Genomic DNA, 14,461 nt, shown 5'->3' with positions numbered 1-14,461 from the left:
GGGCTCGATTCCAGGATCCTGAGATCATGACCTGAGCCGAAGGCAGCGACTTAATCCACTGAGCCACCCAGGCACCCCGATCTTTAGAAAATCTTGGTGTAAAATCTCTACTGATCAAGGTACTTTTTTCATACAAAGTTTATTGTTACTAAGTGGACATGATGGAGGTAGGTTGGTGTTAGGTAATATAATTTTCTATGATATATGTTATGTTTCCTAAGTTTACTTTGTAATGAAACACACACACACACACACACACACAGGGGAAAGTCAATATAAGTAAGATAGAATTCCCATCATTTATATTTCCATTTCTATGGGTAGACCCATCTCATTTATTATGAAATCACTTTACTTCGGGAACTGACCTCAAATTTCACATATGCATGGTTTTTTTCTTAATATTTCTTTCATGCAGGGTAGTTAATTTTTTTTTTTTTTTTTTTTTTTTTTTTTACAGAATGGGAAAATTTATTAAGTCAGAGAAATATATTGCTGCAGTTCAGGTATATTGATACCCGATTCAACGTGACCTCTGCTCTTATAGGTGGTTTAAACTTCTGCTTCACAAAAGACACCATTCTCTGCCCTGGCCACATGCTGCTATATTTAGACACAAAGCATCCATAATAAAGATGCCTGTAATTCTAAAAGCAATTGTTACAGGAAGAGGAGACATTGTACAGCTGGGCAATAACAAATATGCTTCAGAAAACCTATTTCAACAAATCGTTATTTAAATAGAGTTCCCTATTCCTACTCTGTATCAAAACACACAAAGTTCCTCCAGAAACGCTACAAACATAAGGTTAAATGAACCAAAGGCGGCAAAATTAAAGAATAGAAAGATTTGGACCATTTCCCTTGTAATAGGTTAATCATACAAATTGACCACAGAGATTGACAATGGTTTGTTTAAATAAGAGTGTAATAAACAATATTTTCAAATGGCTTTTCATTACTTCAGTAAAAAGTTTTAATTCATTTTGGTGAAACAAATGTTTAGAGAAATGGATACTTAAGCAATACAAAGAACCCAAGTATCTTAATGTGACATCTAAAATCATACAATATTAAAGATATGATGCTAAAAAATGATGCTAACTATGAATACAGTTTTTAAAGGATAATATCCATAATCACATAAGTAAATCTATATACATTAGATTTTAAGGTTGCTAAGTCTAGTGATTGTTTTCTGAAAACAGTAACAGTTCTCTGAAGAAAAGAAAAATACTATCTGAATGGCTAAGGGGAGCCGCAAGATAAAGATATATTTTTGTCACAAATTTAGCCTTCTCTAAAATATGGAATGGCTTCTCATGCGAGGAGAATAAAATAATCCACATTTAAAGGAATTTGAGACTCATCTAGTCATATACTCAAAATTTCAGGCTTGGAAGGGCCCTAAAATTCTGACAATTTTCTTTATTTTAGAGATGAAGAAAGCATTTGTGGATGTCACATAAATCATTTCTTAGAAATGCTATGAAGCTTAGGTGGTCACTGCGAAGGGTAAAACAGAAGGACCCAGGCTTGCAAGTTGGCACTGACAGGAGAGGATGACCTGGAGAGAGTGCATGAATAAGCTTTCCTGGGATCAAGAGGTCAATGGAAAAGGTCAAGGTCACTGGCCAATATGGAGAGAGTTCAATCTCGAAAACTAATACCAGTGTTTTAGATTTGGGAACACATGTGAACATTCACAGGAGAAAAATCAATTAATCCAAGAACAAGGACTGAGTGTTATTTGCCCAAATTTCAATGCTTTTACCTGAAAAGGTGGCTAGGACTAGCAAGTATGTATTGTTCCCAATACAGCATCTCACTCTATCCTAAAAATTTTGAAATTACCTTGAAGTTAAAAAAAAAAAAAAAAGAAAAAAGAAAGAAAGAGAAAAAGAAATGTATTACCTAAAAAGAGAATATCTAAAAATGGTTGATGCAATTATTAGCTTAAGTTTGGATTTTTAAGTCTTTGTATCACATTCAAATGATCTAATTTTGAATTCTCTGAATAACCTATGGATCAAAAAAACCAAGATTCTGTAAGGGATTATATCCTTGATAGATTCTGATATAAAGTTATATTTTATCATAAAAAGAGTAGAAAACAAATTTCCCTTTTTGTCCTTTTCAATAAAATGTATTTTCACTATTATTCCGTTTAAATATTCTTAATTTTTATTGCTTAAGTGATTCTTAGCTTATTTAGGTGTCCTTATTTCCAATGGATTTTTTTTTTTAGCAATATTTTTTTCCCTAGCAATACTTTTGAATAGGTATCTCACTTTATTTGTTTATTTATTTATTTGTTGTCATACAGAAAATAATGAGGCCAATCCTGTGCAAATTATTAAAACTTGCTTTGTGGCCCTGACACAACTGAAATAGGCTTCAGTAAATAAATCAATAGATATCTGTACTGAAAAATACCTTCCTGCTTTTGAAATGTGGTACGGAAAAATGCTTAAGCTTCTGAAGTGATCATCTTAATATATTGCATAATATATATTAATATATTAACTGTTACATACTATAACATAATATAATATAATATAATATAATACATAATCTGTAAGTACTTTTGGATACAATTCTCATTCACTTTATCCTTATATTTTCTAATTTTCTTATGGGCAATGAATATGAACAAAACAGTTTTCCATTTATATCTACACAAATACCTCCTCAGAAAGTATTAAAACATAAACAATGATTACTTTAGCACATTATTGGTTGTTCTTTCTACAAAAATACATGGGCAATGCTTCTCAGTACTATAATTTAAGACAAACTTTAAAATGAATTAAAGTAGTTTTGGATGGGGGTGCCTGGGTGGCTCAGTCTGTTCAGAGTCTGATTCTTGACTTTGGCTCAGGTCACAATCTCAGGGTTGTGAGATCAAGTCCCATGTTCTGCTCTATGTCAGGTGTAGAGCTTGCTTAACATTTTCTCTCTCTGTTTCTGTGTGTCTGTCTCTCCCTCTGCCCTTTCCTCCCTCCATATTTTTTTTTTTTTGAAATAAATAAAGTAGTTTTGGATGAACAGTCATTCTGGTTTGACAAAAACAGTAAAAGGGACCATCTGATTCCAATGGACCTAGACCTTTTCTATCTCTCTAGATCCACCTGTGACAGACTTTATTTTTATGGGTTTTTTTGTAAATTTTTTTTAAAGATTTTATTTATTTATATGACAGAGACATAGTGAGAGAGGGAACACAAGCAGGGGGAGTGGGAGAGGAAGAGGAGTAGGCTTCCCTCTGAGCAGGGAGCCCTGATGTGGGGCTCAATCCCAGGACCCTGGGATCATGACCAGAGCCAAAGGCAGATGCTTAACGACTGAGCCACCCAGGCGCCCCTACCTGTGACAGACTTTAAAGTGCTCCTCATGGAACCCATGCCTCTCCATAGTCCCTTCTTCATTAAGTCTGGGTGTGACCTGTGATTTGCTTCTGACCAATAGAATATGGCAAAAGTTTTGATACACCCTTCATCTGATGACATTACATTATACAAGACTGTTTTCTAACAGACTTTACAGATCTCTCCTTACTTGTTTGATGAAATGGCTATGGAGGCTATGGAGGAAACCATATAGCAAGAAACTGTGGGTGGGATATTGAAACTCCAGGAAACATTGAAGAGCTGAGGAAAATCCTGAAGCTCTGAGGTCTATAGTTGAAGGAAACGTAATGCTACGAATAACTAGGTGTGCTTAGAAGAAATTTCAAGCCTCAGGTAAGAACATGATCCTTATTGAAACCTTGACTGCAGTCTTATGAGACCCCTGCAAAGATCAAACTAAGCCATGAACAGACATCTGACCTACAGAAACTCTGGGATCGCAAATAAGTATTGTGTTAAGCTGCTAAGTGTGTGTAATTTTTTACAAAGCAGAAAAACAAAACAAACAAAAAAACACAAATGTGTGTCCCCTTTCAGACTTCTCCTTCCTCTATGTGCCACAGCCACACTGGGCTTTCCTCAGAACTGCCATGCTCTTTTAGCTAGCTGCCATGCAATATCCAAACTCATGACCCCTGTTCAAGGTCTTCTCTGCTTCTTCTGCTGTCCCCATGTTCTTAATACATATAGACCCTTTCTGTTGTTCCAGCCTAATCATCTCTTAGTACCAATATTACTCAATGGTCACTCACATGTCACTCCTGCGGACCCTCCAAAATGGACCAATCAGTCCGTTCTCCATAACCTTGTCTCAAAGCTTCATTAGTACAAGAAAGTTCACAGTTTCCTCCTCATTTAATACAGGGCTTCACACAAAGCATTCAATATAATTTTATTGGTATGATGAATGTATGCATGAATGAGTTCATTTTTTGATTTATATTTGTGTTCTGGAGAAAATATTTTTTCAACGATTCTCAAAAAAATCTATTTGGTACTTAGAATAAAGCTTTATAACATTATTTTCAACTGAGCACAAAAATAACATTGAGGGATTTTGAGGATTATACCCCAAAATAATAGAAATAGAGCTGCTTGTTTTTCTTCCAGTCCAATGATAGGAAGGAAACAATTAACTTACCTGGCCAGGCTTTGAATTTTCACAGACAACAATATCATATTCCCTGGCAAGTTCAGGTGGATTGTCATTGACATCCAGAACTCTAATACCCACTGTGACATGGCTCAGCAAACCAGGATTGTCTGCAAAACACACAGGAATTTATTTAGTATTTCCATGCACATTTTAGAGGCTTGGTTTAAAACAAATCTCCTTAATACGGTAGCTTGTCACTAGCTCCATATGCTGCAACAGGACTTTTGGCAAAAGGCAACTTTATGATGGCACTCTTTGCTAGAATTCATTAACTTACAGAAAAATGAAAAATGAACACCAAGGCATGACCTGCATGCTAAAATGATGATTTTGTCATACCAAGGAAATTACATGTTATTCAGGAACTGGAGTGGGAGAAAGTTGTCAGAATTCATTGTATGCTGTCAGAGTCCAAGAGATGAACAATTGGTTTCATCATTAATCTAAGAAAAGCATAGCAGTTGGTTCAAAAAAAAAAATTACATAATCTTTAAAAAGTTTGAATTTTCAAATTTAAATAAATTTGGTAGAAATAAAAAAATTACCATTTTTTGCACAAAGAATAATTTTATTCTTATAGAAAAAAATCATGCAGTGTAGGATGTTAAGTCATACTTGGGGAGAAATAATAATTGAAATCAGAACTTATCATAGAATTAATATATAACTGGTAGATTTCAAAATATTATAACTAACACCTTAAAATATTTCTTAAACACAGTCTTCCCATTTTTCAGTAATTTTACTAATTCTGAGATGTAAGGAAAAGGCAAATGTTCAGTTTATTTTACAAGTTAAAGCTATAAATGCAGAATTAATAACAGGAAAATTAAATATATATATATTTTTATTGCTGATGTTTTTGTCATTATTTTTTAGAAGTCCAAAATTAATGTTAAATGGACTAATTTTTAAAAGGATTAATAAAACAAAAGACATAAATTCTAGATAAATTTATCAGTTTATCAAAGTCGAACATGAGAAGGTATATTTGAAAAAAGGGGGTATGGATATACACAGACATATATAGATGATACTAAAACTAGTAAGAACATGGATGGAATAAAAAATGCCATACGTGTCTCCAAAAGGAATAGAAAATCTGAGGAGTACTATAGTAATTAAAGAAAATAAAATTCCATTTAAAACATAATTTTTCTAAAGCAAAAAAAAAAAAAAAAAATATCAGGTCTCAGTTATTTTACCTAAAGTTAAAGAAACAGGTAATTTCATTCCTAAACATCTTTTTCCCAGAATATGGAGGAAGGAGGAAATACTGAAAAGCTTGTTTTCTGTGGCTTGTGACCTGTTGATATCAATACCAGACATTCTCACTCATGAGATATTTTACATGTAAATAGCCTAAACAAAATGATAGCAAACCCATTCCACTGTTGTGTTAAAAAAAAAAAAAAATCTATCTTTATCAATTTAGTTCCACGCTTACTTCATTTAGCATTAAAGGAAGGAAGCAACAAAGGGAAGGAAGGAAGATATAAAGGAGGAAACAAGGAAGGACATTTTTAAAAGGGTAAAAATTATTCAAAGTTTAATGAATTGAAGGATGGACAAACAAAAGTAATTAAAGGATGGACATACAGAAAAACCAAGAAATAGGATGTAATAACCATACATGATAAACTCAATGAAACCTAGGAAAACAAACAAAAAAGACCAAAAACAAAAAATCTCAGCAAATAAGTAGAAATGTGCTTTCTCCAACTGATTAAGGGTACATCAAACAAACAACAACAAAACTACAGTGTACATTATTCTTAATGGTGAAAAACTAACTAAAGTTAATTAACAGAGCTATAAGAAAGCTATAAATAAATCTACCAAAGGATGTGAAAGACCTATATGCAGAATATTTTATTGAAATGTTGCATAAGTTGAGTTTTAGATTTCGTTAAAGAAATTGAGAGCTGTATCGTGTGCGTGGTTAGAAAGATACAATATCACAAATAAAACCAACCCTGCTGAATTGATGTGTGTATTCAATGTAATCTATTGCAAATCCCAATGTCCATGGAATTAAAAGTTGATTCTAAAATTTATAAGTACTTAGATTATCTAGCGTGTATGGTAAAGGACAATAAAGCATACTTGCTGTACAATTTACCAAGGCTCATTATATGGTATTTGTGGCCTTATTCTTGCCAGAATATAAACATATCTCTTCTACTCTAAATGTCATCTATGACTTTTTTCATGTATTCCTGTATTTCCCAACTAGGCACTTGCTCACCTTTTCAGAGCAGACAAAGTAATCTGTTCTAGAAATCTGAGACAAGAATAATTTTATTGGCTCTAATCATTAGTATCAGCAGCCTTAATTGTCCCTGAGTAAATTTTCCTCTGCTCATTTTCTGAGCAAGCAGAATTAGAAGCAACCTTAGTGAAGTTAGGAAAGAAAGGAAAAGAAAGCAAAAACCTGTTTTGTAGAAGATTCTGGAAAGACTACATCTTGAAGAAAGGCTAGAATAAAAGAACAGCTAGGCATCTGACCACATTCAACATTTCACCTTCTCACTGTCCCCACTCTGTCTTGCTCATGCTGAACTCTGGACTGGAATGGCCTTCCACTATTCCAGACTGGGGTCCAGAGACCCAGTTCTTCTAGATGGAAATAGATCCTATGTTGATCGAATATTATTTTATTACTCCAATGTATAATTACTATTCCATAACTTACGGTCACGGATTAAAAGCACAGCGTTCAGCATCAGACAAATGCCAATTTGTCTGTAGACCGACTACCCTTAGGTGTTCTGTGGGGGAAGCTGAACTGAGTTTAACCTTGGTGCGGTTGGGACTGAAGATCCTTGTGCCATGTCCTGCCAACACAACCGCGGGAGGTACTGATGAAGAGTTAGGAGAAACAGAACGTTGGAGTAAGCTTACTGTCATTACCAATGCAAATTGAATACCTGCGGTCTATTTACTAGGAGTAGCATGACGTCTAAAAACGGTGCCTTTAATTCCCAATAATTAGAAGCTGAAAACCCACTATGGCTTAGTATCTTCCTGCAGTGTAACCTGCCTGCATTCTGGTATTTTCTGTGCAATAACTAGATAATTCTAAATTAGCAAACTGGCAAGTGCTTTTGGGTTTCTCTTCTTTCCCACAACCATCCGGTTAGAATGTCACCCTTCGAATGACAATAACTTTACCTATAAAATGTAAACATTTTCAAGTGTGTTGGAAGCATTTTCTTCTGTTTTTGAAGTTCTTAATGAAACATTTCTATTATTGCTATTGTTACTTTTATCTTTATGATTTATTTCTAGCAATCAGGTGTGTTTTTTTTTTTTAATTGGGGTATAACTGACATACAATATTATATTGGTTTCAGGGGTACAAGAACAACAAAGTGATTTGGCAATTACATACATTACAAAATGCTCACCATGGTTAAGTATTGTTACCATGTGTCATCATAGTTATTATAATATTACTGATTACATTCCCCAGGCTGCACTTTTCATACCTGCCACTTATTTATTTTATAATCAGAAGTTTGTACTTAATCCATTCACTTAATCCATGTACTTAATCCATTGTATTGCCTACCCACCCTGCTGCACACCTCCTTCCTTTCTGGCAAAAGTCATTTTTTTTTCTCTGTATTTATGAGTCTGTTTCTGTTTTTCTTTGTTTGTTTAATTTTAAGTATTTTTGAGGGCAAAGTAAGTAAAATATATTGCAATTAGACAAATTTAAATATGAATTCTGTTTCTGGCCCTCTAGGAACATGAAATTTGGAAAGTAATTTATTATTTCTATGACTTCACTACTTAATCTGCAATAAGCTATTTGACTTGGCAAATTGTGTTTTTGAGAAACAATTAAGGAAATTATGTAAATTTGAATCCTTTCTGAAGATCAAAAACAGAACAGAAGCAAAAACAAAACACACAGTGTGCTGGCAGTCCTATACATGTGATTTCTAGCAGAAGCTACACTATTTAAAAATCATCCATGTTTTACCCAATACCAATCCATGTTTTACCCATGTTTTAGCAGCTCACATTAGCAGAGCGCCCTCTATGCAGATAGTGATGCAGTGAAAGTATTGGTACATGTCATTCTGTGCAATTGCAAGTTTGTTGCTACGATTTTAGAGGATTTTCCATGACTGAGGAAGAACCCATTTTATCCAATGAGTTCATCTGAAAAGTCTGATACATGCATGCCACTAGAATGAGCTCTAGAGAACACAGAATGGTGAAATATACTACTCCAGTGGATTCCCCACTATCAATACAGAATGAAGAAAACAAATTAAATATTAATGTTTTTTCAATTTGTTTTCTTCAAAATTGTGACTTATGTGTTCCATTTATTTCCATCCCAAAGTCGTTATGACTTAAATATTTCCCTCCTAACTCTAAATCATGACCATTGGTATATGTAATATAGTTTACTAGGGAATGCAGTAGATTTCTAATCTAAATATTCATATTCCGAATTTAATATTAAGTACTTTATTTTTATTCTTTTTTCAAATTGTAATTGACTTCCACAGTTTCCATCCTTTTTTATTTTTTTAAAATATTTTATTTATTTATTTGACACAGAGAGAGAGGTATCACAAGTAGGCCAAGAGGCAGGCAGAGAGAGAGGGGGAAGCAGGCTCCTCACTGAGCAGACAGCCCGATGCGGGGCTCAATCCCAGGACCCCGAGATCATGACCTCAGCTGAAGACAGAGGTTTAACCCACTGAGCCACCCAGGTGCCCCTAGTATTAAGTACTTTTAAATATATAAATTTAGACTAGTGCAAATTTTCTTATCTATAAAATGTAGATTATTTTCCTCAAAACGTGCTTCCATTCTTTTCTTTATAAAAATTCAGTCAAAATGAAAAACTTCATATATTACAACAGTAAATTGCAGTGATTATGAATTTAATTAAATAATCACATTTATATTTGTCTATGATTCATAAATGTCCATGCATATGAGGATGTTTCCAACTGTGTGTTACAAATGTGTTCATGTTGGTTGTTTTATTTTTGTTTTTTTTTTTTCCTGGTCTGTGTTTCTTTGATTTCTATTAAAAGTTTCTTTGATTTCTAAAAAACCAAACAGAACTTTTAGGAATCATTCCTGTGAACTGACACTAGACCATTTTAAAATGCTAGGCTAATATTTTGTTTATTAATAAATATGTTTCTAATATTTCCTTCAATAAATAAATATATAAAAATAAACTTTGCAAACCAGTGCTCAGATGAAACTGAAATTTTTTAAAGACTTATTTATTTATTTTATAAAAGGGGTGGGGCAGAGAGAGAGAGAGAATCATGAAGCAGACTCCCCACTGAGTGTGGGGCCTGGCATGAGGCTTGATCTCACCACACTAGAGATCATGACCTGAAGAGAAATCAAGGATCTGCCACTTAACTGACTGAGCCACCAAGGTGTCCCTGAAAATTTTCATTTGACATATTTTGTTTTGAAATGAGAGTGTTTTGCTATTTTTAACTAGTATTTTGAAATTTTGTACATAAAAGTCATATATTGTTTTTAGGCAAAAAAGTAAGATAAAATAAATAATAAATAATTGATACTCCTTACTAATATGAGTGTTTAATCTATTTAAGAACTGTTTTATGGATAAAACCATCACAATCAAACCTGGTGTGCTGCAAATGTTCTTTTTCCTCTCCTCCCTCTCTTTTTTGTATCTTGTATAATTGTTGAGAAACCAAATATTGTATTCAAAATAATTTGTTATAATGGATAAGTAAGAATTCATATCTGGTATGTAATCGATTAATTCTTAAATATTTCTTTCTTCTTACCAGATAAAAAGGTTTAAAATAAAACATTCTATGACATTTGGAAGATAAATTGAACACACCCTGTACATTTTAGATCACCTACTTATTTTATAGTAGTTCAAAAAACCTGGTAGTTGTCCAGAAGCTCTTTCAAAAATTACCAAGTATTTAGAAACACATCACCCCAAACTCAATATATTTATGTGATTTTTTGGTCAGTTTGCTGTATAAAATTTTATTAATGGCCCAGTCATCATGAAGAACTCACTCTGAAGTGAATTACCTAAAAGGAATTTCAACTCTTTTATGGTATTTTTTTTTCCTCCTTACCCATAAATCCTCCCAAAATTCCCCAAATGTCTTAGTAGTTATGCCTGAAACTAACATAAGTGGGAAGCTTCAAAAGTTTAAATCGTGCTTTTGATTTTAGGAATAAACCCTGTTTTATTCTTTAAGTTAGAACCACAAAGTCAAAGTAATTCACCTTTAAATGAAATTAATTACATCAAGATGATGTATTTGCTAATAATTACGAAAAAAATTGAAAAATAGTTTTAAAAATCTGTTAAAATTGGCCCATTCAATTGTATGAAAGAACCTAACAAACACACCACTTATTTTCTAATTTTTGTGATAATTCAGAGTTTTTACACATATTTTACATCTTAGTCTATTCATCTACAGTGTTTCTGATATCGAGTCTTCATCCTTATTGAGTCCTCACAAATTCAGCTTGTGACCAACTATCATGCTATCCTTCGAACTACATTTACAATCATACTTTTTAAGCTGCCAGAAACTCACTAATAGAATGGACCATCATTTTGCATTTTGGGGGTGGTAAGCAATGTAAGGCTAATAAATTTTTTTCTTATCTGATACAGTCAGCATATGAAAGTTTTGTTCATTTCAGAAAAATAGCTAACATAAGACATCATTAATGAAATATCCTAATGTTTAATGGTTTAGCAATCTCAACTCTGGTGTAGAAATAAGGCCTTATTTCTGAGAATGGATCTGCTGCTGCTGGGGGTTCAACATCATCATTCTTAAAAAAAAAAAAAAAATCAGGGGCGCCTGGGTGGCTCAGTGTGTTAAAGCCTCTGCCTTCAGGTCAGGTCATGATCCCAGGGTCCTGGGATCAAGCCCCACATCGGGCTCTCTGCTTGGCAGGGAGCCTGCTTCCCTCTCTGCCTGCCTCTCTGCCTACTTGTGATCTCTGTCTGTCAAATAAATTTAAAAAAAAATCTTAAAAAAAAAGTTTAAATTAAAAAAAAAAATCATACTCACTGCATTGTCGTTGGGCCCCAAATTTATTCCAAGTGAAGGAAGAACAACAGTTTAAGCGCAGTAGCATTTTAATGAAATTCCCTGAAATATTATAATAGTCTTACTTTTCTCCTAAATTGCAACACCTTTTTTTTTTTTTTGAAGCTAAAATCACTTCTATCAAGTCTTAGGAAAACTTAAGCTTGAACTACATAAATCCTGATTCCATTAGGTACATCGATGACATTCTTTGGTATAACATTTAAATAAATTAAATAATTACAAAGTGAGGTTAGCAGGTTTTGAAATAGAATTTAAGAAAATAAACTTCAGGTTTGGGCCAGAAACAGCAACTGATACCAGACTAACCTGTGTTATAAATGACTATAAAACTGAAATTATATGAAGATACTCTTCTCGTCCTTCGGCAAACAGACGCTGAAGAACTAAGCTCCTTGAGAGAAAGAGACCCGTAAGCTGAATGCAAGATCTCCTCCAGCTTTGATTATGTTCATTATAACCCTGGGTGATACATTCCAGGAAGGAAAGGCTGGTTGTTTAACATTTAAAAATCGGTGAATATAATTCGCCACGTGCACATAATTACGTTGAGAGATGCAGAAAATTATAACAAAACATAACACCACATTTGATTTAAAGATGAAAAAAAAAGCACTAGTAAAGTAACAATGGAAGAGACTTCCTCAATCTGAATAACTGTACAACAAAAACCTGTAACTGTCCTACTTACAAGTGAAAAAGTGATTATTCCAACCTTAGGATCAGAACAACAAAAAGCAGGGATATAGCCTGTAGCAATTCTCTTGGTAATCATATTAAAGCTTATAGTCAGGGCAATTAGAGAAAGAAATACATTTTATGCCAATTCAAAGTAAGAAACAAATCTATATTTCTTCAGAGGGCATCATCCCTGTACAAAAGATCAAATAATCTACGAAAAGCTGCTACTGCTACTATGAGAGTTACCAATATTGCAGGCAACTTGTACCCATGCAAACTTATAGTAACATCTATTTCTACAACAATAAAAATAAACATTTAAATAAATATCAAATTTATATAACATGAAAAAAATGAAACCAAATAAAATATGTTCCATATCTGTATGCTGAAACCTACAAATATTACTAAGATAAATTTAAAATGCCTAGTTAAGTGGAGACATAGATTATGTTCATAGATAAAAGACTCAATATTTTTGAGACATCCATTCTCCCAAACATGAACTGTAGATTAATTGCAATACCAATAAAAATTGCTAACTGATATTGTTGAAGAATCTGACAAGCTGATTCTAAAATTTATCTGAAAATGTCCTAAATTAGTCTGAACAATTTTGATAAAAGAATGATGTTGAACTTAATTTTAAGTGTTAGTAAGTAGCCACAATAATCAAGACAATGGTATTAGCATAAGACTCTGTGTGTGTGTGTGTGTGTGTGTGCATGTATAGTGTTATATAATATATGCTTATATGATTAATGGTATATACAAAAAGAGAGAGTCCAGAAATTAATCAAAACAAAAATGGTCAAGTATTAATAGACAAAGTTGCCATGATTATTAAATGGAGAAATAGCATTTTTAACAAATAATGGATTCACTGGAAATCAAAATGTGAAGTACATTAAACTTCAATTTTAACATATATAAAATATCCCTCAAAGTAAAGCATAGGCTAAATTATAAAACCTTGAATTTTAACATATAAGAACAGGGTAAATCTTTTGCTACCTTGTATTTAGTAAAGAACTCCCTAAAATGTGTTCAGATTCACATACAAGATATTAAAACATCCTTTCTGGAACCGTTAAATTCTTATAATTTCAAGTAACACAAATACTGAGACTTTAGGACAGCTAATAAAATTTTAGAAATTTTAGAACAAGCATATTTTAGAGTGGAAATTTTCTGCATAAGATGAAATATATTAAGAGATCTTTAACTCAAACACACATACTAATTTCTAGGTCAATCATTGATTATAATTACATATTAAAATATGTTAAACATGCCTGCCTCTCTGCCTACTTGTGATCTCTCTCTGTCAAAATAAAATCTTTAAAAAAAAAAACTTTATTCAAAAAATATATATATGTTAAACATCCTTTTTGAAAAACATTTGAGAATACTTCTAAGAATATATTATATGCTCTTGGTATGTGTACCCAAGTTACATAAATGGAGAAGTTTTTCATATTTACAATAGGAAACATGTACAAGACATGTTGAATCAGCAATATTAATAATATATGAAGCTATAACAACTGAAATACATTGGGATTTTTAAGCATGAAATAAAATAGATTTATTTTCTCATCATAGTGAAAATGAAAGAAAAAACAAACTGCAGCTGTATTTCTTTTTTTTTTTTTTTAAGATTTTATTTATTTATTTGACAGAGAGAGAGAGAGATCACAAGTAAGGAGAGAGGCAGGCAGAGGGGGGGGGGGCAGGCTCCCGCTGATCAGAGAGCCTGATGCGGGCCTTGATCCCAGGACCCCGAGATCATGACCTGAGCTGAAGGCAGAGGTGTAACCCACTGAGCCACCCAGGTGCCCTGCAGCTGTATTTCTTTACCTGGATGAATCTTAAAAACACAGCACTGAGAAAAAAACTACAGAAAGTGTATATAACATTAACCCACCTATATATAATATCCATAAGCCAAAGCTATAGTATATACAAAAATATAGATATATAAATGTCCAAGATGTATTTGGTAAAACTATAAAGAGAAAAAAGGGACAAATAATACTAAATTCAATATTGATAAGCTCTGGCTGGAATGAAGAAAGATGTAATAGTGAGGTGTA

The 14,461-nt window shown here is 33.0% G+C and overlaps 1 protein-coding gene across 1 annotated transcript in view; it reads right to left on the bottom strand.

Annotated features, from left to right (window-relative positions):
• CDH18 (cadherin 18) overlaps positions 1-14,461 on the bottom strand; it is a gene marked incomplete at both ends in the record, with an annotated part of 317,410 nt that overhangs the window by 33,175 nt on the left and 269,774 nt on the right. The window contains one exon of the mRNA XM_080804279.1: positions 4,552-4,673. Within this exon, the coding sequence (XP_080660405.1) occupies positions 4,552-4,673 (122 nt within the window). The remainder of the gene's footprint in view (positions 1-4,551; positions 4,674-14,461) is intronic.

This window comes from Martes martes (assembly GCF_963455335.1).
Source record: "Martes martes genome assembly, chromosome: 5".
Taxonomy (NCBI): domain Eukaryota; kingdom Metazoa; phylum Chordata; class Mammalia; order Carnivora; family Mustelidae; genus Martes; species Martes martes.
This window is presented reverse-complemented; position numbering and strand designations above follow the sequence as displayed.